Genomic DNA, 25,263 nt, shown 5'->3' on the forward strand with positions numbered 1-25,263 from the left:
TTCTACTACTATAAATACGAAGGCAAGCATATGGTTTCAAGTATCTAAAATCGTGTCTTACAAAGCGTGTGTTTTTAGGGATTTTAGAGTGTTAATTGTGAGCCTTTCTTGTGTCTCATTAATGCAAGCTTAGGACCTGAGTTTATTGAGTTGTAAGTGTGAACTTCTCCTAAGCTTTGAAGTACGGAGATTGTTCTAGTGTGTTGTGTGGTTTGCTCGCAAGCTTTTAAGCAAGAGTGAATCCTAGTTTCTTAGGAGTGTGTCTCCACCGTTTGTAATCGTTGAAGTTTATAACAACGCTGTCTGTGTTGTTAAGGTGGGAATTGGGACGGGGTCTCATATCTAGGAGTTCCTAGGTAAAAGTGTCATTGGGTAGTGATTAAGTGAGAAGTTGTAAACGGGTGAGTTTAGCTTCGAAGTAATACTGCTGATAGTGAACTTCATTCCTGGATTGGTATCCCCCAGAGTAGGCTTTAGGCTGAACTGGGTTAACAACTCTTGTGTGTTATTTACTTTACTGTTTGTATTGTTTTATGTTATTTGCTCTGTTTATAGACAAGTGTTGGCGCACCGGTAACAACATCTGTCTACAACAGACAAGTGTTGATACACCTTGATCAACACCTGTCCACTGTGTGCCAGGAATTTCACTTCTGAAATACTTTCTCCGTTCTGCCATGAGTGATTGATTTACTTATTTCACATATATTAAAGACTATATAAATAAAAGGAAAGACTATAAATAACACATCCTTGCAAAACTGACTTGTAAGGTGAGGTTGTCTCTTAATTATAAACCCATGTTCGATCATCTCACATTCGATGTTGTCACGACCCAATCTCGGATCATGACCGGCGCACAAGCTAACACTAACTCGTCATATCATCAGCCCGTGCAAGCCTAATACACTAGCTATAATCTATACACTATAACAAAGACACTTATTTAAAATATACAGTTACTGAAATTATAGCTCGACAGGGAGGGTCCCTGGTCCTACGTATCCCTAAACAATTAGGGAATCAGAGCCACGTAGTTCTCTAAGTGTTGGTTAACTATCAGCAAAATATATAAAGCTATTTCATTTCATTATGCACACTAAAACGATTGTACTTTGAAAACTTATACCAAAAATACTATTTTACAACATCAAGGGAAACAATATTTGATAAAATCTTTAACAGGAACCACTTGTTAAGCATATACGAAGTTCTACACGCACACCTACACTTAAAACTAATAATAAGTTCGTCATATCTAATATCACTTATCTTTCCCCACTATGTTGACATAAACCACATTGTCTCTTCATTGTGGTGAACGGTACTAACTACATTATCTCTTCGTTGTGGCGAACGGATACCACCTTATCTCTTCGTAGTGGCGAACGGATATACCACATTATCTCTTCGTTGTGGCGAACGGCTATACCACCTTATCTCTTCGTGGTGGCGAACGGATATACCACATTATGTCTTCGTTGTGGCGAACAGCTATACCACCTTATCTCTTCGTGGTGGCGAACGGCTATACCACCTTATCTCTTCGTGGTGGCGAACGGCTATACCACGTTATCTCTTCGTGGTGGCGAACGGCTATACCACATTCTCTCTTCGTTGTGGCGAACGGCTATACCACCTTATCTCTTCGTGGTGGCGAACGGTACCTTTATATTTCTAATAAAACATTAAAATATAATTTACTGGTACTTTACTCAATGTGAATCTATTCTTATTTAACTTATCATATTTAACATGAAAAATCCTAACACACTTGTAAATAATGTATAAGTGGCACCATATCGAAATCATTTTCCTAATGTGTCCTATAAATCCAAACAATAGCAATCTTCTTCACATAAAGTATATCACTTCAACCGTGTTCCAAGTCATTTCATTTCACATGCATATGCTTCATTGAAATACTTTCTAGATCAATAGATTATTGATCTCAACGTATTTATATTCACAATATGTCATTCTTTTCTAGCCACACCGGTTCATTCTTATCTTTCCTTTAACTATAAATTAAAAGGAAACTATGCTCAGCTAAAATAAAGCCTCTAAGCATCATTAATACCACTAAACCAAACTATGGTTAGTTACTTGGCAATTCCTATTAATTCAAAATATGAGTACGCATAATACTAAACAAAAGAGTGTAAACTAGCATAATTTCATGTCTACATCACCTAAGCTCATAAGAATACAAGTTGAGACAAAACCATATGGATGATCACCTCTGTTAGTAACGTCTAAAAGAGTTGTTATACTTGTAGCAAAGTTACCAAAATGTTTAAACAGTCCATTCAAACTATTTTACTACAATCTAATTACTCTTTAATGTCTTATAACAGTCCCCAATGAAATGTTAACATGAGATTCTAACTAGTTCATATTCTATCATGACAAAACATGGTTCTAACATACTTTAATTCTTACAATAAAGTCTATTAGTTTTAAAAAGTGCCAATAGTTCCAAAACAGTCCCAAAACCATTCCAATATTGAATATTCTAGAATCTCAGCTAGATTGTAATTAAATCATAACAGAATATGAATCTAACATACTCTAATTTCTACATTGAAGTCTCCAATCATAATTTATCAATAGTTGGGGTAGAATTTCTTAACATTCCAACACATGCCACTTCTCATACTTAGGTTTACTTTAAAACTCTAGTTTCTACCAAAATTAAAGCCTAATAAAAGAATTCACCTTAGTTATTTGAAGATGAAGATGGCGATGGAGCTCTTTAAATCTTGTGGGTTTCAAACCCTCTTTCCTTTCACTAACCCAACTGTTGAAGCTTTTGCCTTTAATTCCTTTCAATGGACTCTCTAATTAACTCATTGGAAGAAGCTTATTTTCTCCATGAATATATTACATTAGTGTTAGAGAGGAATTGGAAAGATTTTGAAATCATGATATGGAGAGAGTGTGGGTTCGGGAGAGTTCCTGAGAAAATAGAGAGAAATTGAATGAATAAAAATAATATCCTGATTTGGGTTATGTTTATCCATTATAACATGTTCATTCATCCCAATTACCTCTCTTTGACTTTAATAGGAGACAAGCAAATGAGGTAGCTCATGCTTTGGCAAGGGTAACCACATCTCTAACTAGCTCCAATATCTTTACTGATATACCGACATGTATAAGTCAATTGATTATGAATGAAATGCTATAAGCATCTTTTTCTCAAAAAAAAAATTACTATAGTATAAATGATTTGTAACTAAAATTTTTAATTGGTAGTAAAAAGTAAAAAGAGCACTAGTCACTAATATCTATTTAGCTAGAATGTTACAACAACTGGGTTTTAATTAAATTAAATTAGTAACTTAATTTAACTTTAGGCCAATGATAATTATTATTAACTACAATAAGATTTTGAGTTATTACATATGTGGGGCTTCTTAACACGCTCCCTCACGCTCAATACTATTGGGCTTGATTCATGGATAAAAATGGTATGTGGCCCAACAGATCTTGGAGAGGCTTCGATACCATCTTAAAATTGCGAGTTGGTCATAACTATCCTTACAAAACCGGTTTGTAAGGTAAGGATTGCCTCTTACTTATAAACTCATCTTCAAGTCATCTCATCCGATGTGGGGCTTCTTAACAAGGAGAACTAGAGGTTTTGTGGTATTTTGAGATGGCTATATAGTTGCGTGATTAGTGTATCACCGTCTGATTGCAATAAAAGGACGGTGAATTGATCATGGGCGGTTATCGGGCGTGTCACTAGAACACGATAGTGTTTGTGCTTAAGTTTCGTTACATGAAAGTGTATGCATAATTATATTGTGATTGTGCTATATAATATTTTCAAACCTATAGTAGAATGATGTATGTTCTAGGATTTGAGTGATATGTTAAACCCCGTAGATATTTCAGTGAATTTGAGTGAGGTTCAGAGGTTGTGTGAAGAGAGAATTGTGCATATGAAAGTGTTGGATAAATTGCATTGAATTTATGATTGGCTGTTAGTAGATGACTTGTTTTTTGTATACATGTTTGTTGTTAATTGATTATGGAGATAGATTTTTAGGAATGTCTAGTTTTGTGTTTCAGGTTGAGTTACACTCTTTTGAAAATTTTGTTCCTTGAGGGGACAAACGACACACTCCCTTTGTTTCTTATTATTAACGAAAATCGCAGATATTAAGAAAAGTTGTTGGAATAATAAATTTGTCTAAAGTGCATGTGATTATTAGTACTAAATTACTCTTTGTGTATAAATCAATTCAAACTTTTCTTGAAATTTACGTGTGAATACCTTCCATGCAAAATTGTATGCTAATTTACTTGTGTAAATTCTATACAAATTTCATAGTGATTATATTACTGCAAAATTGCCTGCAAAGTATTTGAAGATTGTAAGAAAATTTCCTCTATTTTTTTTGTGGTCAAATTTCCCCTATCATGTATTAAAAATCTACAAATTAAATAAGGTAATGGTGGACTTCACCATTAACACATGTGGGATGATATGTTATAATCTGTCCATTAGTTTATACAGACCTTATGTCCACTCATTGGGTTGCAAGTTGCAAGTTGCAAGTCCATTAGATTGCACTAAGCTCCAAGAAAAATGGTCACAAACTAAATTTGCTCAAATTTCAAACATCAATATACATTGTTCAATTATAATTATTAACAATAACGCATAAAAATTAAAATATAACTTCACACTATTTAATAATGTCATTCTTGGGCTGGTGAATATTGTAACTGTTTATTAATTTTTCAGATATTTGGTAGCTACAGCAAGGAGAGGGTATTTTCTATGACAGGTTAGTCCAACAGTCTCAGACATATCCAAATCCTTCCCTGCTATTCCATCAGGCAATTTCCAATCAAATTGGTAAACAAGGTTTGCTAGCACCAATTCATTCACAGCAATCGCAAAGAACACTCCAGGACAACCCCTTCTTCCTGATCCAAATGGGATAAGTTCAAAATTCAATCCTTTGTAATCTATTGAACTATTCATAAACCTTTCTGGTTTAAACTCTAAAGGTTCTTCCCAACTTGAAGGATCTCTTCCAATAGCCCATGCATTGATAATTACTTGTGTTCCAGCTGCAATGTCATAGCCATTTAGTTTGACATCTTCCATTGATTTCCGAGGGACCAATAACGTTATCGGTACGTGGAGGCGAAGGGTTTCTTTAATCACAGCTTTCAAGTAGTTCATGTTAACCAAATCCTCTTCAGTTACATGAGTTCTGTTGCCAACCACAGTTCTCACTTCATCTTGCAATTTACGCATCACAGTTTCGTGTCTGAACAGTTCTGCCATCGCCCATTCTAGGACTGTGTAAGTAGTGTCAGTACCTCCAACAAACATGTCCTACATGCAAGGGGAAAAACCACAATTAAATTTACACCATAATATTAGCTTCTTCAAAACCTCAGTACACGTTAGTTGTCTGACAGGTGTCGTACTAGTGTCATACGATGTTGGACGCCGACACGCGTGTCGGACACCACCACACGCCTAATCATAGAGGTGTTTGTGCTTCATAAAGAGCAATATTACAAATATGCAACAACAACAAAAAGGAAGAAATATAAATGAAAATGATATTGTTGCATGCTTACCAGTATCAAAGCCTTGATTGCAGTTCTATCAATTGGAAAGCCACTAGCATTAGTCTTTTGAACAGAAAGCAAAACATCCACAAAATCACTCTGCTCCTCATTATCAACATTACCATTCCTCAACCTATGACTAATGTGCTCTTCAATTACTTGTTCTATAAACTCATCCAAATATTTGGCGCATTTTTCTGCCCTGCTATACAAACCATTAACTTTCCCCAACCAATCAAGCCAAGGTATATAGTCTCCAATACATACAGTACCCAATAACTCTCCAAACTCCAACAACACCTCCTGAAATTTCATCCCTCTAATTCCTTCACGGTATATTTTTCCTAAAGCCACCCTACATATTATATCATTAGTAACTGTAGAACACAACTCAGTTAAATTCAACGGCGATGCACAAGAACAACTCTTCTTAATATATTCCATCATTCTTGCAGTTTCTTCCTCTCTCACATGACGATAAGATCGAACCCTTTTGTTATCGATGGAGACAAGACTGTATGTATCAGTCACTATTTAGTTGTTTGTATTGCAGATTTTAAATTATAAATACTGTCCAATAAGGGTAATGATTTGGTTTTGGTTTTTTCTACACTATCCTTATAAATAACAACCAATAGAACAAATCATATGCATGTGGATGTGATAAAAATTGTTTAAAAGTTAATCGTAGGTACTACATGTAAATTTACTTGCGTGATTTATTCTCATTAGTTGTTTCGACAAATACCTTCAAATTATCAAAGAGTAGTGCAAGCCTCGTAGTCACCAAATTAGAATCAAATTTTGTTAACTGTTCACACTTTACAGTGAATTTCGTTCTGCAATGAATAACTGGTTTACTTATTTTGCATATATTGTGAATTCTGAACCTCTTGTTCCATCCAACAATTATAATTCTAACAACCTAATTAATTAGTGTAAAGCATAATCAATCAAGCAAAGAACAATAAATGGTAAAGAGGAACAAAACACACAAGACATTTGTTACCTAGTTCGGTCCAACAATGACCTACATATGGTGAAGAGAGCAGCTCTCCCATTCACTATTCCAAATTGTTTTTAAAAGATCAAATGAGTTACAAAAATTTAGTTCAACAGGTTCACAATGAACAAACTTAATCTCTACCAATTTCTCAATCTCTTCTTGAATAAGAGATTCAACAAAATGTACCAAGAAAATGTTCATAATTGCTCTCCAAAGCAATACTCATTTTCTCTATTTTTCCCTCTTCACTCAGGAACAAAGATGAACAATGAATCTCACTCTCGAAGTGTTTCTCATGTGTTTTTCAACCTTAGATCTACCCCAAAGAGCACTCAATCAAAATCAATACTGAACTGGATTGGATTGATGATGACGATCGTAGCTGAACGGTTACAGTGAACGACAGTACTGCTACTCTACTAGGTAGGTGTACTTGTAAAGCTTTTAATACTCAAGTAAGTGACATTTTTAAGAGAACCAGGTTTTCCTAGAGATATAGATTGTACTTTCTTTTTTTTTTCTGATGAGCATATATAGATTGTACTTTTCACCAAGGACTAAGGGTCTTATATAGGTGAGTTGTATGGACTGTGGTACTCAGATGGTTATATAGTTGCGTGATTAGTGTATCGCCGTCTGATTGCAATAAGAGGACAGTGATGTTATCATGGGCGATTATCGGGTGTGTCACTAGAACACGATAGTGTTTGTGCTTTTGGGTTGAATATCTACATAGATTAGGCATACAATAGAACTAAAAGGAGAGACAAAAAGAAGAGAAATTTCAATAGACAATAGTATTGCACAATATTATTTCTATGATATGGTGTCCATATTGGAACCTAAAAAAGTTCCATCAGAGTTGAGAGCATGAGTATGCAAAGGAAAACTAGATGGGAAAAAAAGAAATAAAACTTTATTGTAACTTGTATTGAATTACAAAGATTATAACCTTATAAAACTACACAATCACTTAATACAAAACTTAAGATATTATTTGAGTCATGTATTATTTCCCTTTAGTTGTTTATTCATTTTTTCTCATATTTGGTAGCTACTGCAAGGAGAGGATATTTTCTATGACAGGTTAGACCAACAGTTTCGGACATGTCCAAATTCTCCATTGCTATTCCATCAGGCAATTTCCAGTCAAATTGGTAAACAAGGTTTGCTAACACCAATTCATTCACAGAAATAGCAAACAACACTCCAGGACAACCCCTTCTTCCTGCTCCAAATGGGATAAGTTCAAAGTCCAATCCTTTAAAATCTATTGAACTGGTCATAAACCTTTCTGGTTTAAACTCTAAAGGTTGTTCCCAACTTGAAGGATCTTTAGCAATAGTCCAAGCATTGATAATTACTTGTGTTCCAGCTGCAATGTCATAACCATCTAGTTTGATATCTTCCATACATTTACGAAGCATTAATAAGGGAATCGGAACGTGCAGGCGAAGAGTTTCTTTGATCACTGCTTTCTAGTAGGTCATGTTAACCAAATCCTCTTCAGTTACATGAGTTTTGTTACCAACCACGGTTCTCACCTCATTTTGCAATTTATGCAACACAATTTGGTGTCTTAATAATTCTATCATTGCCCATTCTAGGACTGTGTAGGTAGTGCCTGTACCTGCAGCAAACATGTCCTACAAGAAGGGAAAATCCTCAATTTTATTTACACTACCAAACCTCAGTTATTCCACAGTTTATTAAATATATAAAAGGCTTAATTACAGTTTTGATCCATTTATTTTCATTCACTCACGAAATTAGTCCCTCCAGATTTTTGTACTTAAAAATACTGATTCAACATATTTTAAATGACAAGGTATGCAACCTAATGATATTGAATGATCAAAAGTCATGATATTACAATAAAACTAATTAAAAAAATTGGTTTCAATTTCAGAAATTATTCATTATTGCAATTTAATTAATGAAATGTAAATAATTAATTCATTTGGGTGATTCTACATCACATGTCATGTTATTTAAAATATGATGGAGGAACCAATTTTGTGAGTGAATAAAAATGGGAGGACAAAAACCGTAAGTAAGCCTATATAAAACAAACAAATTTATAGAATAGTTGGTCTGGCCCTGAACCTACGTGCCTATGACTTTGTTTCTCAAGAAATCCGCACAGCGGAAGATCCTGAATTTGAGACTTTCTACACCAAAAATATTATCTTAAATACACTTTTGACCCCCAAGTTTTTAAATCATGCGATTTTGGCCCCCTGGCAAAGGTGGGGTAACTCTATATAGTCCCTACTATATATATATATATATATATATAAAAGGGAAGACTTACTAGTATCAAAGCCTTGATCACAGTTCTATCAATTGGGAAGCCAATAGCATTAGTCTTTTGAACAGAAAGCAAAACATCCACAAAATCACTATGCTCCTCATTATCAACAGTGTCATTCCTTAACCTATAACTAATGTGCTCCTCGATTACTTGTTCTAAGAACTCATCCAAATATTTGGCACATTTTTCTGCCCTTCTATTAAAACCATTAACTCTCCCCAACAAATCAAGCCAAGGTATATAGTCTCCTATACATACAGTGCCCAATAACTCCTCAAACTCAGACAACACCTCATGAAATTTCATCCCTCTCCCTTCACCATATCTTTTTCCTAAAGCCACCCTACATACTACATCATTAGTAATTGTAGAACACAACTCAGTTAAATTCAACGGCAATGCAGAAGAACAGCACTCCTTAATATATTCCATCATTCTTAAAGTTTCTTCCTCTCTTACACGACGATAAGATCGAACCCTTTTGTTACTCAGAAGGTGTAACACACTGAGACTCCTTACTTTTCTCCAATACTCACCATATGCACAACTTGCCACATCTTTCGAACCATATAAAAGGAAATCGAAGATATTACGTTGTGGCCTATCAGAGAAAACCAAGTCATGAGTTTTCAATACTTTACTAGCTGCATCAGCAGAAGAAACAACAAGTACCGGAACCTTACCAAAATAAAGAAGCATTAAAGGGCCATATTTGTGAGATAAATTTTGGAGTGATTGGTGAGGGAATAATCCAAGTTGATGGAGATTACCAAGTAGAGGAAATCTTGGAGGTGAAGGTGGTGAGTTTTTTGTGGTGACAGAAGAGTTTTTGGAATAATGCCAATATTTGATAAAGAAAAGAGAAATAAGGAATAGTGGAAAGATAGTGAAGAAAAGCATAGGGAGTAATGAATAGATGTTTTCATGTGAAAGAGAACTTTGTAAAAAGGTGGACATGGCCTTGAAGCTTTGGTTTCTGTTGAGTTTTAAAAACTACTTTCTTCTTATGATATATCTCTTGGGATTATGATGTTTATTGGTTCTTCTGTTATCTTCCTCTCTATATATTCTGGTGGTGCTAGAGATGATTATATATAATAAGATGGTAATAAATTGTATTTTGATAAGGTGAAAATCAGAGTATAGGATGAGAGTATGTATTGTTGCATGTATTGTTATTTCTTCATATATTTATGCAATTTGCATGTTGATTATGTAGGAGAGATCAGGAGAAAAGTTTTCTGTGTGCATATAGGTTGTTTTCAACATAAATTTCTATGTAGTTCTAGAAACTGGAAATTAGGAACCTTTTTCCATTCCATTTATGACCAAGTGTACCCATCATTCAAAAATTTCCACAGCCTTGTATCCATTATACATGCAGAGAGAGGCAAACTGTGATCTTCACATTTAACTAATTGGATGCAATGTTCTATAAGTAGAATGAAATAATACATGTATAATAATAATTGACTAATAGTCTTGTTTTGGACTGGGCCTATGGCCCATTATCGTACTATGTACCGGGTCACCCCAACGCCTAACGTTAGGCAGACCATAGGGTAGACATGCCCTAAAGGCACAGTAGAGCAAGGCCTGCAAACCTGTCAGTTCTATATGATTAAAGGCCTTCAACAATCTTCCTACACTTGCCCACCAGTTGTCTAGTAGAAGGTTCCAGGGCCTAGAAATCCTAATTCTCTTACTATAAAGCCTAACTTGTGGTCTAAGCAAAGGTATGCATTATTTTAACCCAGTACATCTCACTTTCGACACTTAACTGACTTTATCGCCAATTATCGTCGGAGTGTTTGCAGGTACACCCCCTCCTTTGGAGCCTCCAACCAACAGGCTGCCTACCTCTGAAACCTCCGATCAACGGTTAGCGGTTCAGCTACTCACAGTCGCTTCCAACCACAGATCTGATGCTCCTCCTAAGCACTATCACTGACGGTTCTTTTTACCACCTTCGTCGATGGTCCCGCCCAACCACTGTAGTAAGCCAACACCGTTGTGAACACAGTTATGGTAAGAAAAAGTCTAATACCTATCATTATAAATATTAAACACTAGAATTTGCTTCCAAGTCATGACAGGATAGGAAAATGGAGAAAGATTCCAACTTTTTTGGCAGAGGGTTATTGAAGTAGACAAGATTGTATATATCAGTCACAAGTTTTAGTCCCAAAAAGAAAAATAAATATACGTGTAATGCAAGGTAGCGTCACTATTATTGCTTCCTCTTATTTTTCTTTTATAATCCTTTATTCCTATCCTCTCCTATTCCTAACATCCAAACAGCTGCCTTATATAATGAGTGACAAAAAATTTATTTATTTCACATATATTAAAGAAAAATTATAAATAAAACGAAAGGTGATGAGGTTCGTGCCTGTATATGTATTTGTATCCAACAATGTAACTTACTAACTTAGGTATCAAAGAATTTGTTAGATCTTGTGTTGGAGTCTGATGCAAATACATAAACAAGAAGAAATATGAAGAAGAACATGATAATAGTTGCACATAAATTCCAAAGCGTGTATCACACTAAGCTTTAGAATTTGATTCATCCAAGTATGAAATTGGTGTCTTTCTTCTGCCTATAAAGTGTCTCTATTTATAGAGAAAGGTTTTCAACAATGTAAATTTGAAACAATACAATGATTCACTCTAACAGACACATTGTTTCAAACTAACCATTACAACCTTTCAAGTATATTTTGGAAATTCTCCAATAGAATGCACCTTAATTGGTAATTTTTTATAATTAATATCTATCTAATATAAACTACAAATTTGGCAACCTTTCCAATTACAGAGTCTTGTACAAAATTGCATGCAGAAAGTGGCAAACTTGAACACAATCACTTAATACAAAACATAACACATCTTTATTTGGCTTATGTTTTCCTATGGTTTGTTTATTCATTTTTTCTCATATTTGGTAGCTATTGCAAGGAGGGGGTATTTTCTATGACAAGTAAAGCTAACAACTTCAGACATGTCCAAATTCTCCCCTGCTACTCCATCAGGCAATTTCCAATCAAATTGGTAAACAAGGTTTGCTAGCACCAATTCATTTACAGCAGTGGCAAATAACACTCCAGGACAACCCCTCCTTCCTGCTCCAAATGGGATAAGTTCAAAGTCCAGTCCTTTAAAATCTATTGAACTGTTCATAAACCTTTCTGGTTTAAACTCTAGAGGTTCTTCCCAACTTGAAGGGTCTCTTGCAATTGCCCAAGCATTCACTATTACCTGTGTTCCAGCTGCAATGTCATAGCCATTTAGTTTGACGTCTTCCATTGATTTCCGAGGGACTAGTAACGGAATCGGGACATGTAGGCGAAGAGTTTCTTTGATCACAGCTTTCAAGTAATTCATGTTAACCAAATCCTCTTCAGTTACATGAGTTTTGTTGCCAACCACAATTCTGACCTCATCTTGCAATTTATGCATCACAGTTTGGTGTCTTAATAGTTCTGTCATTGCCCATTCTAGGACTGTGTATGTGGTATCAGTTCCAGCAGCAAACATGTCCTACAGAGAAAGTAATTTTTTATGTCAAGTAGTCTAATGGCTAGAATTATATCTATAAGGTGAATAAGTAGAGTGTCTGAAGTTCGAACCCTGACCCCTACATATGTTAATGTTTCAACCAATTGAGTTAAGCTTACATCGACAAGTACAATTTAGTTTACGCCATGTAGCTACCAAACCTTACTAATTTCACTAAACCTTATGGTTAAAAGTTGGTACTATAGTAATAAAAAGATGAATTGAATGAATTGATTTTGGTTAAAAGTGAATTGAACGTAAATCAACAATAGAAGCAAGATCAATTCTACTCTAAACATACATATCTATTTTACCAAACTAGAATCACTTTTATAGAATTATTTACACAAAATATATTTGTAAATAACCAAGTGATTGTGCTCAATTGGACAATGAGTTTCAGTTAAGGACGCGTCGATCTAAAGAACTCAAGTTCGAGTCATTGATCAGGCTTTACTTGCCACTTGGCCGAACTCTGGATTCAGACAACAAAATATATCTGTCAAGTAATATAACTAATGAAAAAAAATTCATATTCTTACCAGTAACAAACCCTTAATTGCAGTTCTATCAATTGAGAAGCCAGCAGCATTACTCTTTTGAACTGAAAGCAAAATATCCACAAAATCATTGCTTTCCTCACCAACATGTCCATCAGATCTTTTACCACTAATGTGCTGCTCAATTACTTCCTCAAAAAATTCATCCAAATGTTTAGCCACTTTTTCTGCCTTGCTATAAAAACCATTAACCTTTCCCAACCAATTAAGCCAAGGTATATAATCTCCTATAAAGAAAGTACCTAATAACTCTCCAAACTCCAACATAAGCTCAGGAAACACTCCACCTTCTTCACTATATCTCTTTCCTAGAGCCACCCTACATGTTATATCATTAGTAATTGTAGAACACAACTCAGATAAATCCACAGAAGAGTTCTTCTATTGAATACTTTGCATCATTTTTGCAGTTTCTTCTTCTCTTACACGACGATAAGATTGAACTCTTTTGTTACTCAGAAGATGTAACACACTGAGACTCCTTACTTGTCTCCAATACTCACCATATGCACAACTTGCCACATCTTTCGAACCATACAACATGATATCAAAGATTTTACGTTGTGGCCTATCAGAGAAAACCAAGTCATGAGTTTTCATTACCTTACTTGCTGCATCAGCAGAAGAAACTATAATCACTGGTACCTTCCCAAGATAAAGAAGCATTAAAGGGCCATATTTGTGAGCTAAAGTTTGGAGTGATCGGTGAGGGAATAAGCCAATTTGATGCAGATTACCAAGTAGAGGTAATCTTGGAGGTGAAGGTGGGGAGTTTCTTGTGGTGACAGAATTGTTGAAATACCATTTGATGATGAAGAAAAGTGAAAGGAATAGTGGAAAGATAGTGAAGAAAAGCATAGGGAATGAATAGAAGTTTTTCTGTGAAATATAACTTAGCAGAAAGGTTGACATGGACTTAGCGTAGGATGTTGATATGGTGGAGTAGGTGTGTTTGTTGTTTTGGGGTGTGATCTTTAATTTGTTGGCTACTTTTTGTCTACCCTCTTGGTTAGACTTTTCAATATACTTTCAATTATAGAAAAAATTAATTTTATTCAGAGAATAGGATGACAGTGAGAGAGGTGCTCTGCAAAGGGATAAAGATGGGAGATCCAGTAATTTTGAGTTCCCTATTTTAGTTTCTTTTTTTTTTTTTAAACAGCCTATTTTAGTTTCATAAACAATACAATAATAGCATACACACAGCCAACAACACCTTGTCAGTTGTCAGAAGATAATGGATATATTTGGCTTTTCAGCACAGTTCCTACAGTATCAAACATCTCTGCATAGCAACACTTCTTTCATGCATAGTTGAATTAAAAAATAATATAAACTTTAAAAATAAATTTAAAACTATATTTACAAAACTGTTGTGAGTATATTGTGGGATTTAGTGAGACTTTTTAGAGTTTTTAATGGATTGTATGGATATTTAAAACTTGTAGTTGAGTTGTTTAAATAATTAAGAAATATAACAGTATAAAAAATTAAGTGTAATCCATTTAAAGAACTCAAATGGATATAGACATTTTTCCATAGCTTATAGCTTAGACATTTTTCCAGTGATAGTTTTTTTTTTTCTAAATAAGATTAGTGCACAAATCTCTACTACTACTTTGATCAAATCAGACAAATATTAAGCTTCATTAGGCATCAAGTTGCTGAAAAAATGGAGAAATGAAGGACGTGAGAACTTGAAACAAAACATGTGAGCTTCTAATACAAGAATATGAATGAATAAACCAAAAAAAAAAATTACAACTATTGATTACACAGACTATGCTATTGCTAGGAACACATCCTACTATTGATTTTTGTATACAAGCATCTTCGTATCACCAGCATGGTGATATAAAAATAAGAGTATGAGCGATGAGAACAGCGTATAAAAGGTGGTCAAATTCTAATGAAGTGAAGTTCGGCAATTCCATTTCCATTGGAGTAGCAACAAATCCTAAAGCAAAATATGACTGTACAGATTTTTCCATTTGATCTTTCACCGAATTCTACATGATTCGATGACCTCGCTAACAGTTTTATGAGTCTCTGGTGAAATCATGTCCAAAGACAGATGAAATTCCTGCAAATAAAGACACAGTTGTGAATTAAAGTGATATTGATGGAATGAACAAAAAAATTAAAAGGAAAAGTAAAAAGAGGGCCTCATGCATAGATTTTAAATCACATTATGCCCCCAATTGTGACTTCCAGACACATTACAAATGATTCAAACTATGTCAGTTCAAGCCTAGAAATGTGATGGTTTGACAAGTCAAAACTCAAAAGCATGCTGGCAACTCAGTGTTGGCAAATATTTTCATCAGTGTGGTATCACTATTAACAATAACTGAGCTACATACCACAAATCTGTCCAACACAGGTACAAGACTTGCTAAGTTGTGATCTGGAAGATTGTCAGCAATTGCCGCACGGATGCTCTTACTGTAGATCAAAAGGATAAATTAGATCCCGTAATATATGCAACAAAACCAATTTAAACAAAAGGAATTGACGATCAATAAGAAGTTAACCTTTCTGTGGAAAGAAATGCTAGAAGCAATGCGGAGTAAGCTTCCACAATCATTTTCTCAGCTTCCTTTTCACCTTGTAGAACAGCTGCCTCATCAGTCTGCATGATGAAACACGAGATTAGTTAAGGCATATCAATTGCAATCTAATTTCAAATATTTTCACCCCACATCAAGTCTTGAGTGTTGTCAGACCAACTTTAAATGTTTCTACTATTGATAATAATTAAATAAGTATAATGATTACAAAACATGAGGTGTACAATAACAATTCAATATCTTAGAAGTTTGAAGCCCATTCCCAGTTGTTTTCCACAAGCATCCAATTGCATCTCCGTGTCTGAGTGTAATCAAGTCAATCAGGATCCGGACTTCCTTTTCTCCTTACCCTTTGTTTGTTCATTTAAATTATTTCAAATCAAACTAGTAATCCTATACTCCTTGCTACTCACAAGCTTCCCCCAACGCATCAAAAGATAGGAATAAAAAATGTGTATAACCAAACAATGTGTGAAACAAGAATTCTAAGGAAAAATTGGAACACGCTACCCACCAGTTCAAATTTTTTATCTTCCCCAGCTCCCACCTCACTTTCACCCTTGTTAGCCAAGAAAATAGAACATAATAATTGAATAACATCCCGTCGAACCTCCTGGTCCAAGCCTTCTGAAGAAGGTAGTAGAACACTGGCTGCTGCAAGCCGTGATCTGCAAAAAAGGAGTGACAAATCTTGAATGTGTATAAATAATACAATATAAATATAATGTGATAGACATATTTAATAATGCCAAAATTATTGATGTTGAGCACATTGTCAACTGTACAGATTAAAAAAAAGGTTACATATCTCCAGCCATAGATGTTTCCATACTATAGCCATACACGAGTGTAACAGGGAATTCTCCCTTTGTTTCTGTTATTTACGTAGTAACACAGTACAACAATTATGTTCTTCTTTACTGGTTGAGATCCTATCACTCACACACACACACACACACACACACACACACACACACACACACACACACACACACACACACACACACAGAACCATGTAGGTATCTAAATCATTTTTTCCTGTTCATTTGTTCAAATTTAAAACTAATGTATACCCAAGACAAAAAAACACATTAATATCTTGTTTATATAACATCATTAGTTCATAATCAACTTCCAGTCCAGAATTTGATCAAATTACCTGTTACGACCATCCTTCTCAACCAGATTCACAAGCAAGCCCAAAATAGCAACGAGAAAATCCAACTCATTATCAGTAAGATGCCTATCACATAGATGGTCCTTTTCAGTTCTCAAAGAATTTTCTTTTATCTGAGCAAAGGATGATGATGAACTGAAAGAAGGGAAATGACCAGCAATTAACATGGACATAGCCTCCAGTCCTCCATTGGCAGCAATTAGTTGACAGCCAATAGGGTTGTCATTAGTCAAATTCATCAGCACCTACAATAAGACAGCACCAGTTAGACTACATCAGTGCATATATGATAGGCATCAAATAGTAAAAAGGGTATATGATAGAGGATGTAAGAAGGCAAGGGAAGGAACTAACTGAAGATGTTACTAAAGTTCCTACGAGAATAAATGAGTCGGAATTAGGTAGGTGGTTAATTACTCATTCAGAGTCAGTTAGAGGGATGAGGTGCTCTTGATTTCACCTTGGGGGGAATACTTGTATTCCTCTTGTTACACTGATGAGAGATTCACTAAAAACAATAATTTCTTGTTCTTTCTCTTTTAATACCACTTGAGGATCATACTTGTATTCCCTTGATTTACACTGACCAGAGATTCACTGAATTACGGTTTAGTGTGTTCCTAATCCCTATACCTAACTATTTCATTCATTTCTTGTTCATTCCCTTCAAATACTAGTCGAATCTATCAACATATCATGACTTTTGCACAAGAAAAAAATCTGATAGGAGCTATTGTGGAAAAATAATTAAAAAGGAGGAACGAAAAGAGACCTGTATACACTAGTTTTGCAGATAGGTGTGTCAGTATACATGACCAAAACAAGAATTACATGCGCCAGATATTTCTCTAAAGTTTTAGTATAATGCATAACACTGACATAGAAAACTCGAGGTTGTCAACTACACATGAAACATGGATAACTACATAGATCTGACAGATAACTACATATGATCTGACATGAAACATGGATAACTACATATGATCTGACATGCATAAATGACACAGAACAAACACTAAATCCAGTAAAATACCTTAACAGCAGTAAGGAGGCAATCAGTTAGAAGGCTGGAATCTTCTTCATAAGTTATGTCTGAACTAGAACAATTGACGTTCCCATCACTTGATTCTTCTTGACTCATTTTGGTTTGCGATTGACGTTCATTTTCAAATTCTCTATTTGCAACCTTATGTTTTTTAGGACTAGATTTTTTTTGTTTCCCCGATAGTAGGTCCCACTTAGAGGGTGCAATGTCATCCTCATCAAATGCATAGGGATCTTGGCTATCTTCCAAGATTACAACTGGGGTACGTTCTGTAAACTGAACATTCTTCCTGGAACTATTTAGGGTCATGGAATTTTTACAGTACGAACTCTTTGATAAACCACTGTCTTCCTCATCAAATGCAAATGGATCTTGGCTATCTTCCAAGATTACAACCGGGGCACCTTTCGTAAACTGAACATTCTTCCTTGAACTATTTTGAGTCATGGATTTTTTACAGTATGAACTCTTTGATAAACCACTGTCATCCTCATCAAATGCAAAGGGGTCTGGACTATCATCCAAGACTATAACCGAGGAACCTTCAGTAAAGTGGACATTCTTCCTGGAACTATTTTGGGTCGTGGACTTTTTACTGTTTGAACTCTTTGATAAACCACTGCAAGACCCGGATGTGGATGAATTGATCCTCATCTTTAGTGAGTATGTATCAGTAGTTGATGTGCTGGGAGTTTCAGAAACAGAGAGTGATCTTTCTAACCGAGCACATGTCAACAGTTGGGTTTTATGAGAAACATTAGAATTCTTAATAGAAGATGCCCTCTCCACACCATAGTAATTCCCATTGGAACTAATGGATACAGGTTTATTCTCTGCAAATTCAAATGAAAGAGCATTCAAAAATCCGAAGACAAACTTATTTATGCGTTAGAAAGCATATCCAAACCCAAATGATTTGCCATGACTAATTTAACTTTTAGAAGCTAGAAAACAACAGCTTAGCATAACCGAAATAATACAGAATATAAGTATAGAACACAATCAAATACAAGGCATATAGTGATGGTCATTCTATAAATCACCACACCCTGAATAAACAATCTGTGATCCTAATCCTAATGGCATTGCTCACTTCTTTTGGACTAAAACGGTGTATCCCCAACAGAGACAATGAAATCAAATCAAGGGTTAAGATATGACATCTTTCAGGATAAACGGGCAAAATAACTTGTGAAGCTCAATATCAAAAGTAAAGAATACATCTCATTGCATTGCATTAAACTGAGTTTTGCTGATAAAAACAATGGAGATTAGCGGCTTACATTACAAGAATAAAAAATAAAAGATAAGTTCTGCAGCTGCACAGAACCTCTGGCCCAAACCTATTCCCTTTTCACATCTTAATTCATCCCCTACCACGCACTATTTATCCTTCCCTCTTATATTCTCATTCCCCCAACCAAATTACCACCCCCCCACTATTCCTTGCCAGTTCAGTATTCACCCTGGAGTAAAAATAAATTAACATGAATCATCCCTTTTACTTACAACTCTACACTCCTCACCCATGAGTGTTTATCCTTTCACATCACATCCTCTTCCAAGTACGTTTACTGCAGTAATAAGCTCTATCACCCAATCGGCACATTTTTTCACATGTAGTGAAAAGACAGAAATAATAATAAGTGTACCCTCCTCAAAATGGAAAACAATTGAAGCAATCGTTCATGTCTAGAAGAAAAGGATAAGTAAGAGTGTAAAGATTTGCAATGATTGGGAACATTTCCGCATAGAACACCAGCACGTGTAACTATGTTCAGAAAACAAGAGATTCACGACCAGATTATAAAAAGCTGGTACCTTTATATCTGAGCTGATCCCATTCAGAATCATCACTGACCATAGAGATAGGATCATTAAGCTTGTTAACAATGGACACAGCAGAGGCACTCCGACGCAAACATAGATCTAGGAAATAGAAGTTTTTGGCACAGATCAGAAAGGAAACAAAAGCTATGATCCAGCAGAAATGTCAACTAGTAAAATAAAATAATGGATTTCTGAAAATAAAATTACTAAATAAGGAAAAGGCAGGCAGCGAGAGGTTACCCCTTTGTCTGATAATTACCTGAGAGCATCTTTATGACAATTATAATAAGCTCCGTAAAAGACAATGGGGTTGCCTTGGGACTCAATTTTCCTTTCATTCCAAGCAAATGAGTCTATAATGAGAAAGTATACAAATAAGATTGATAAATTAACAAGTTCACCAAGCTACAAATGCATAAAAAATTTCAGGATGCATTATGCAATACTGATGGAAAGTAACACATGCAAAATCCAAGGCACCAAGAGTTAAATCAGTAAAAGAACAATCATTTTAATAGGGGTAAAGAACAAGTGTCAACCTGATTGTCTTTGCTTAGGAAAGTAGCATTTTCCATTATCTTCAGGCACTTCAGAAGCAAGGTTAGGCTCTTTAAACGTTTGTCATTTTTCAAATCTTCGGTAGACAGAGAACTACAATCCTTCCAATTCTGAAAGACAAATCCGTGGATTTCAGATAATTATTTATTTAAGGATGCAAATATAAAAGAAGTGGTGTATTGACAAAGTACAGTATCACATCTCAGAGCAAGAAATATCCACCAGATAATGCTCTCCCTGTTATAGACTGTACCAATTCATGTCTACTGCAATTTGCAAATATAGTAAACCATATATATTATATTGAATTTGAACTAACATACAAGGGCACACCTTCAAATCTGAATGACAATTCATGGTGACATCAAAGACTGCATCAAGTCCTCCATGCTCCCTTAGTTTTTCCTTAAAATTCCCACCAGTCTTCCTTACAGCACCGGATGTTTCTGTAAACGAGTAGTTTCCCCATAATACAAATCCAAAAAATATATAAAAGAAAATCCATAAAAGATTCAATGCAGAAGTTCCGTAGAATAATATGTACAGTCAGCTAGACCACGGAAGACTTAAAGTATATATGTGTTAGTTTCTGATCAACTACAAGTATCATATATTTTTAATTTGAATTATAATTTGCATGGGGAGAAAGTGTACAACAGAAAATATAATTTACGTGTGAAAAATGAAGGATTTAGATTAATTTATGTGTGGAGAAATACATATAAAGAAATATAACCCTCTAGAAGTTAAGTATAAACATGCCAGATTCCATCAAATTAAGCTTCACTATACATGAAATTTATTAATTTTCAATATCAGGATGGCTCATTCAGAAGCTGGGAAGAAAAAAAAGTAATAAGAATGATTACAAAATCTCATTACTAATGAGTTCTAAACCGTTAACGGCGTTATACTTGAGCAGATTTGGTTATTTATGTTATTTTTGCAAAATAAAAACAACATTAGCATTAGAAGAATTGGATAAGATGGAAAAGAACATCTTCAGCAATAATGCAAAAAAAAAAAAAAAAAAGTAGAGTTAAATGTTCTTTACTATACCATCAAGAGAAATGGCAGATAAACAAGCCTTCTCCATAGTCAGCAATGTTAACCATTTTGGACATAACTCTGGCCTCTCAATCCCACTGTTATTCTGACAGGTAGCTTTTAGCTCTTTGCAATTAACTAGAACTTCTTGCACTCTAGAAAAAACTGCAACAGAACTAGAGTCAAATCTCGACGTTGATTTTTTTTGCATGTCATCATTCTGACGCAATGATAGAAGTTTAGAGCCAAAACTCGGTGCTTTTTCTTTAATAGCTGTGGATACAATTGGTCTTAACAACTTGATTAGAAATTGAATACTACAAGGTGATTCAAGGAGATGATCATCTTGACCCTGATACAAAAGCATAGCCAGTAAAAATAAGGGAAAATAGTGAATATGTATATTGATAAATTAGATTAGACTCCAAGTCAAGTACCAGAACAGAACTGTATGCCACTGGACAATAAATAAAAAATAATCATCATTTAAGACATTTCATTATATTATATTATATATCAAATAATTTTCAACACGAGATTTGCAATTAATTTTATTTTGTATATTCTAGATCTTACACTAAGCAACAAAATTGGAATTGAATATTAGATTTCTAATTTGGTACCCTAATCTTTACATGATACTACCTCCAGTCTCAAATGTAAGTAAAAAAGTCTATGTATCTAGAGGGAGTAATCCAAACATAGAATTTATGATTCTGAAACAATTTATCATGACAAAATTGGACCAAGTACATAAAAAATTTTGTTTATATTTGAGATCAGAGGGAGTAACTCGAACATGGAATTTATGATTCTGAAACAATTTTAATCATAACATACTTGAAATTATTAATTATTGGCTATTGATTATTCCAATTAATTGTGGACCGTGGAATTTTGGAATGTGCATGCCCAACAAAATTAGTTTAGCATTAGCAGAATTGAGAAGTCTAAGCCAAATTAAGAAAGTAATGATACAGCAATCTCATCGTTCTTTCCGCCCCAAAATCATGATTGAAAATCTACGCATGCCAAACCATAAATACTGAAATGTTTATGTATTGAGATTTTTTGCAAATATAGGAGCAAACAAGGGGGTACACACACACACACACACACACACAGAGAGAGAGAGAGAGAGAGAGAGAGAGAGAGAGAGAGAAATAACAAAAGAATTCTAAAAAGCTTATCATTAATTAAAAGTACAGCATAACTTTCATACTCAAAAAAAAAAATGAAGACTTTCTACTTCTAGCGGAACGCAAAAAGCTTCACTAATGGAATACAATTTCCATGGCTTTGTTAAATCCATTCCCATATTACCCCATAGCTTATTTATAATTCAATACAACTACAAATTCACAAACAAAAAACAACTTACCTCACTAGTCAAAATGTAGAAAAGGGTTGCAGCTGCAAGATTACTGGGAGAATCATCGAGAGTGAGGCCCAAAAGAGCATCAACTATTGTCTTTGCCATCCTATAAAGAATAAAAGTTGGTATTTTATCAGCTAAGCGTGTGTTTGGTTCAGCGGCAGAGAGAATTGATTTTGGCAGAATTGATTCTGTAAAATTGATTCTGGCCAAAATTGATTTTAAGCTGAAGTGGTTTATGTTTGGATATATTCATGAAAAAGTGAGTTGAACAAAAAATTTGAGTGTAAAAATCAATTCTAGAATCAGAAGCTACGATTTCTAGCTTCAAGTAGAATCAATTCTGGAGGCAAAATCAATTCTACTTTTGAGAAACCAAACAAGTCAGAATCAATTCTACACGTCCAGAATCAATTCTGGATGCTCCAGAATTGAAACCAAACATACACTAAATGTTCACACTGGTTTATTTCCTATATGAGAGTGAGTTCAAAACTCCAATCAAAACAAAGAAATACAGAAAAATACTACCTTGCATCAGTCCTCACTATCCCGACAATTACATAATACTCAGGGACATAATAAAAGCAGTAGTACCAATCATTTCAATTGTAAATCCAAAAGTTTCACATTATTATCACTGCATCAATAGGCATGTAGTAATTCACCCACAGTGGCCTGGCTGGCTCGAGTGGTAAGCAACACAGTGTCAAAGTTCAAGTCAGCCAGAAAGCAACTGTGATGGAACAACCTCAATTCAATACAATGGGCAATAGTTAATCTCAAATCCCAAAAGGGTATGGTTATCTAAGCTCCCCCTATTCCGATTCATGTTGAATCGGCCTAAACTTAATCGAAAATAGATCAAAATACTAACCCTATCTGTTCTTTTTTATCAAACACCATTAATAAATGTTCAAATAAACAACCAAATTTAACCGAAATTTGGAAGTGCCCACAATTTCAAATCCCATATACTATACATCCAATCAAACAAGAAACTAACAACATTAAAAAATAAAAATCAAATAAAAAACCTACGGCTTAACCCAACCCAAATTAAAATTCAAAATTTTGAATAAACCCCAACAAAAGCAACACCAGAATAATTTCAAAATTCAAAAGAAACAAGAGATTTCTCAAGAAATTAACATACCCTTGAGAACGAAGAAGCCTTCGTTTTTGCGTTGTACCACAAATTGACAAGAGAGAAACCAAACTAGCCCTTCTAATCCGAACAGGTTGACCTTTACGGAGTCCATCAAGAGCGAAATTAACCTCATCAACATGCTCCATCATCTCTCCAAACTCCTGCGCCTCCATCAACGTCGAAGTCGCCGGAAAAGAGAATCCGTTCTTCCCGGAATCACTTTTAACTCTCTTTGACTCCCGACGACCAGCGCCACACAAATCGTCGATTGAATTGGGATCAGAATCGAAGAAAGACCACTGAGAAGATGAATCTTGGGAAGAGAAAGCGAAATTTCCGAAGAGAGGGTCTTGTTCTTGGGAAGAGTCAAAGGGCTCTGATACGTCGTCGTTTAGGGAAGAACTTGAACACGTTCCCGAAATTGATCTATTCCGACGACCGTATGTGCGAACAATCATTTTCTGAGATCGGTAGTTTGCGGCGGTGGTTGATGCTGGTTTGGTGGCGGCTATTTAGATGGATGAGGATTTGGCATTTCTCGACAAGATGAGGGCAAATTCGGAATTTGAAGAAAATTTAAAAAAGATATTTGAATTTGAAAGAAGTAAAAGAGAAGAAAATTGAGGTTGTTGAGGTGAAGGAAGAAGAATTTGAGTAAAGAATTTGAAGATCTTTGAGAAAATTTGAATTTTGTGTTATCAAATTGCGTGCAATTTTGAATCCATGGGCCAGTGAATGTAGTGTTTTTTATCATACGATGAGGTTGGTTTCGTCATTTTCAAGATTTGCAACAATCTTTTTTGTTTTGTTTTTTTTTACTAACAATTTTTTCTGTTATATAAAAATAAAAATAAAAATTGTACTAGGCAGTATAAATCTTTTTTTATATATATAATTTTTTTTATGCAATATATAAAAAAATTTCTCACTACATAAATAAAGATTTAAATTTTCAAATGTGAAAAACTTTTTTTTATGTGTTTGTAATAGTTATGTCATATAAATTTTTAAGTAGCAAATCTTAAGTTTTTTAAGTTTTTAACTTAGCGCCGTTATCCTTTCAGTTATCTTACGTCTACAAAAACGTTGATGTGGCTGTTAATTTTTATATTAATCATGATGAATTTCAGGTTCAATCTCATGTGAATCATGAGGCTCAAAACAGTTGACGTCTAACCCGAATGAATGATAATTGAAAAAAAGATAACGATACAACAAGTTGGAAACTTAAATGGCTTATTTATTACCTAAAAAACTTATTTATTATCTAAAAAACTTAAAGGACCCTTAAATGTATTTGGCCTATTTTATATTATTATAAATAAAATATATCTATATATATATAATTCCTAGATAGTTCTCCTACTATCTATGTAAATCATAATCTACCTAAAGCAATGAATTTTTTCTATTTAGCCAAGTCAGCCACTTATAATATCACATCACTTCTCTTTACCTACTTTTCA

The 25,263-nt window shown here is 34.6% G+C and overlaps 4 protein-coding genes, 1 long non-coding RNA gene and 1 pseudogene across 5 annotated transcripts; all 6 read right to left on the reverse strand.

The window, feature by feature from the left end:
- Positions 1-945: 945 nt before the first annotated feature.
- On the reverse strand, positions 946-2,974 carry LOC123915723. Its single transcript, XR_006811958.1, has 2 exons — positions 2,719-2,974; positions 946-1,677 (listed from the first exon to the last, which is right to left on the reverse strand). It is a non-coding gene; the product is annotated as an uncharacterized LOC123915723 (long non-coding RNA).
- Positions 2,975-4,544: 1,570 nt separating this feature from the next.
- Positions 4,545-6,811, reverse strand: LOC123914675 (cytochrome P450 736A117-like). Its single transcript, XM_045965863.1, has 3 exons — positions 6,639-6,811; positions 5,614-6,118; positions 4,545-5,362 (listed from the first exon to the last, which is right to left on the reverse strand). The coding sequence occupies exons 1-3, from the start codon at positions 6,809-6,811 to the stop codon at positions 4,748-4,750; spliced, it is 1,293 nt and encodes a 430-aa protein (XP_045821819.1). The 3' UTR covers positions 4,545-4,747.
- An 830-nt stretch (positions 6,812-7,641) lies between these two features.
- LOC123914676 lies at positions 7,642-9,638 on the reverse strand (annotated as a pseudogene).
- Positions 9,639-11,680: 2,042 nt separating this feature from the next.
- LOC123915719 (cytochrome P450 736A117-like) lies at positions 11,681-13,312 on the reverse strand. The gene is made up of 2 exons (XM_045966930.1): positions 13,028-13,312; positions 11,681-12,467 (listed from the first exon to the last, which is right to left on the reverse strand). The coding sequence occupies exons 1-2, from the start codon at positions 13,310-13,312 to the stop codon at positions 11,853-11,855; spliced, it is 900 nt and encodes a 299-aa protein (XP_045822886.1). The 3' UTR covers positions 11,681-11,852.
- A 114-nt stretch (positions 13,313-13,426) lies between these two features.
- On the reverse strand, positions 13,427-13,957 carry LOC123915720 (cytochrome P450 736A117-like). Its single transcript, XM_045966931.1, has one exon. It carries the CDS (start codon positions 13,955-13,957, stop codon positions 13,427-13,429), a length of 531 nt encoding a protein of 176 aa, XP_045822887.1.
- Positions 13,958-14,710: 753 nt separating this feature from the next.
- LOC123915714 (wings apart-like protein 2) lies at positions 14,711-24,612 on the reverse strand. The gene is made up of 13 exons (XM_045966924.1): positions 23,804-24,612; positions 22,654-22,753; positions 21,285-21,624; positions 20,559-20,671; positions 20,207-20,335; positions 19,927-20,020; positions 19,659-19,766; positions 17,826-18,670; positions 16,775-17,037; positions 16,130-16,283; positions 15,580-15,677; positions 15,409-15,490; positions 14,711-15,128 (listed from the first exon to the last, which is right to left on the reverse strand). Exons 1-13 carry the CDS (start codon positions 24,253-24,255, stop codon positions 15,045-15,047), a joined length of 2,862 nt encoding a protein of 953 aa, XP_045822880.1. The 5' UTR covers positions 24,256-24,612; the 3' UTR covers positions 14,711-15,044.
- Positions 24,613-25,263: the final 651 nt, after the last annotated feature.

This window comes from Trifolium pratense, linkage group LG3 (assembly GCF_020283565.1).
Source record: "Trifolium pratense cultivar HEN17-A07 linkage group LG3, ARS_RC_1.1, whole genome shotgun sequence".
NCBI classification, from domain to species: Eukaryota; Viridiplantae; Streptophyta; class Magnoliopsida; order Fabales; family Fabaceae; genus Trifolium; species Trifolium pratense.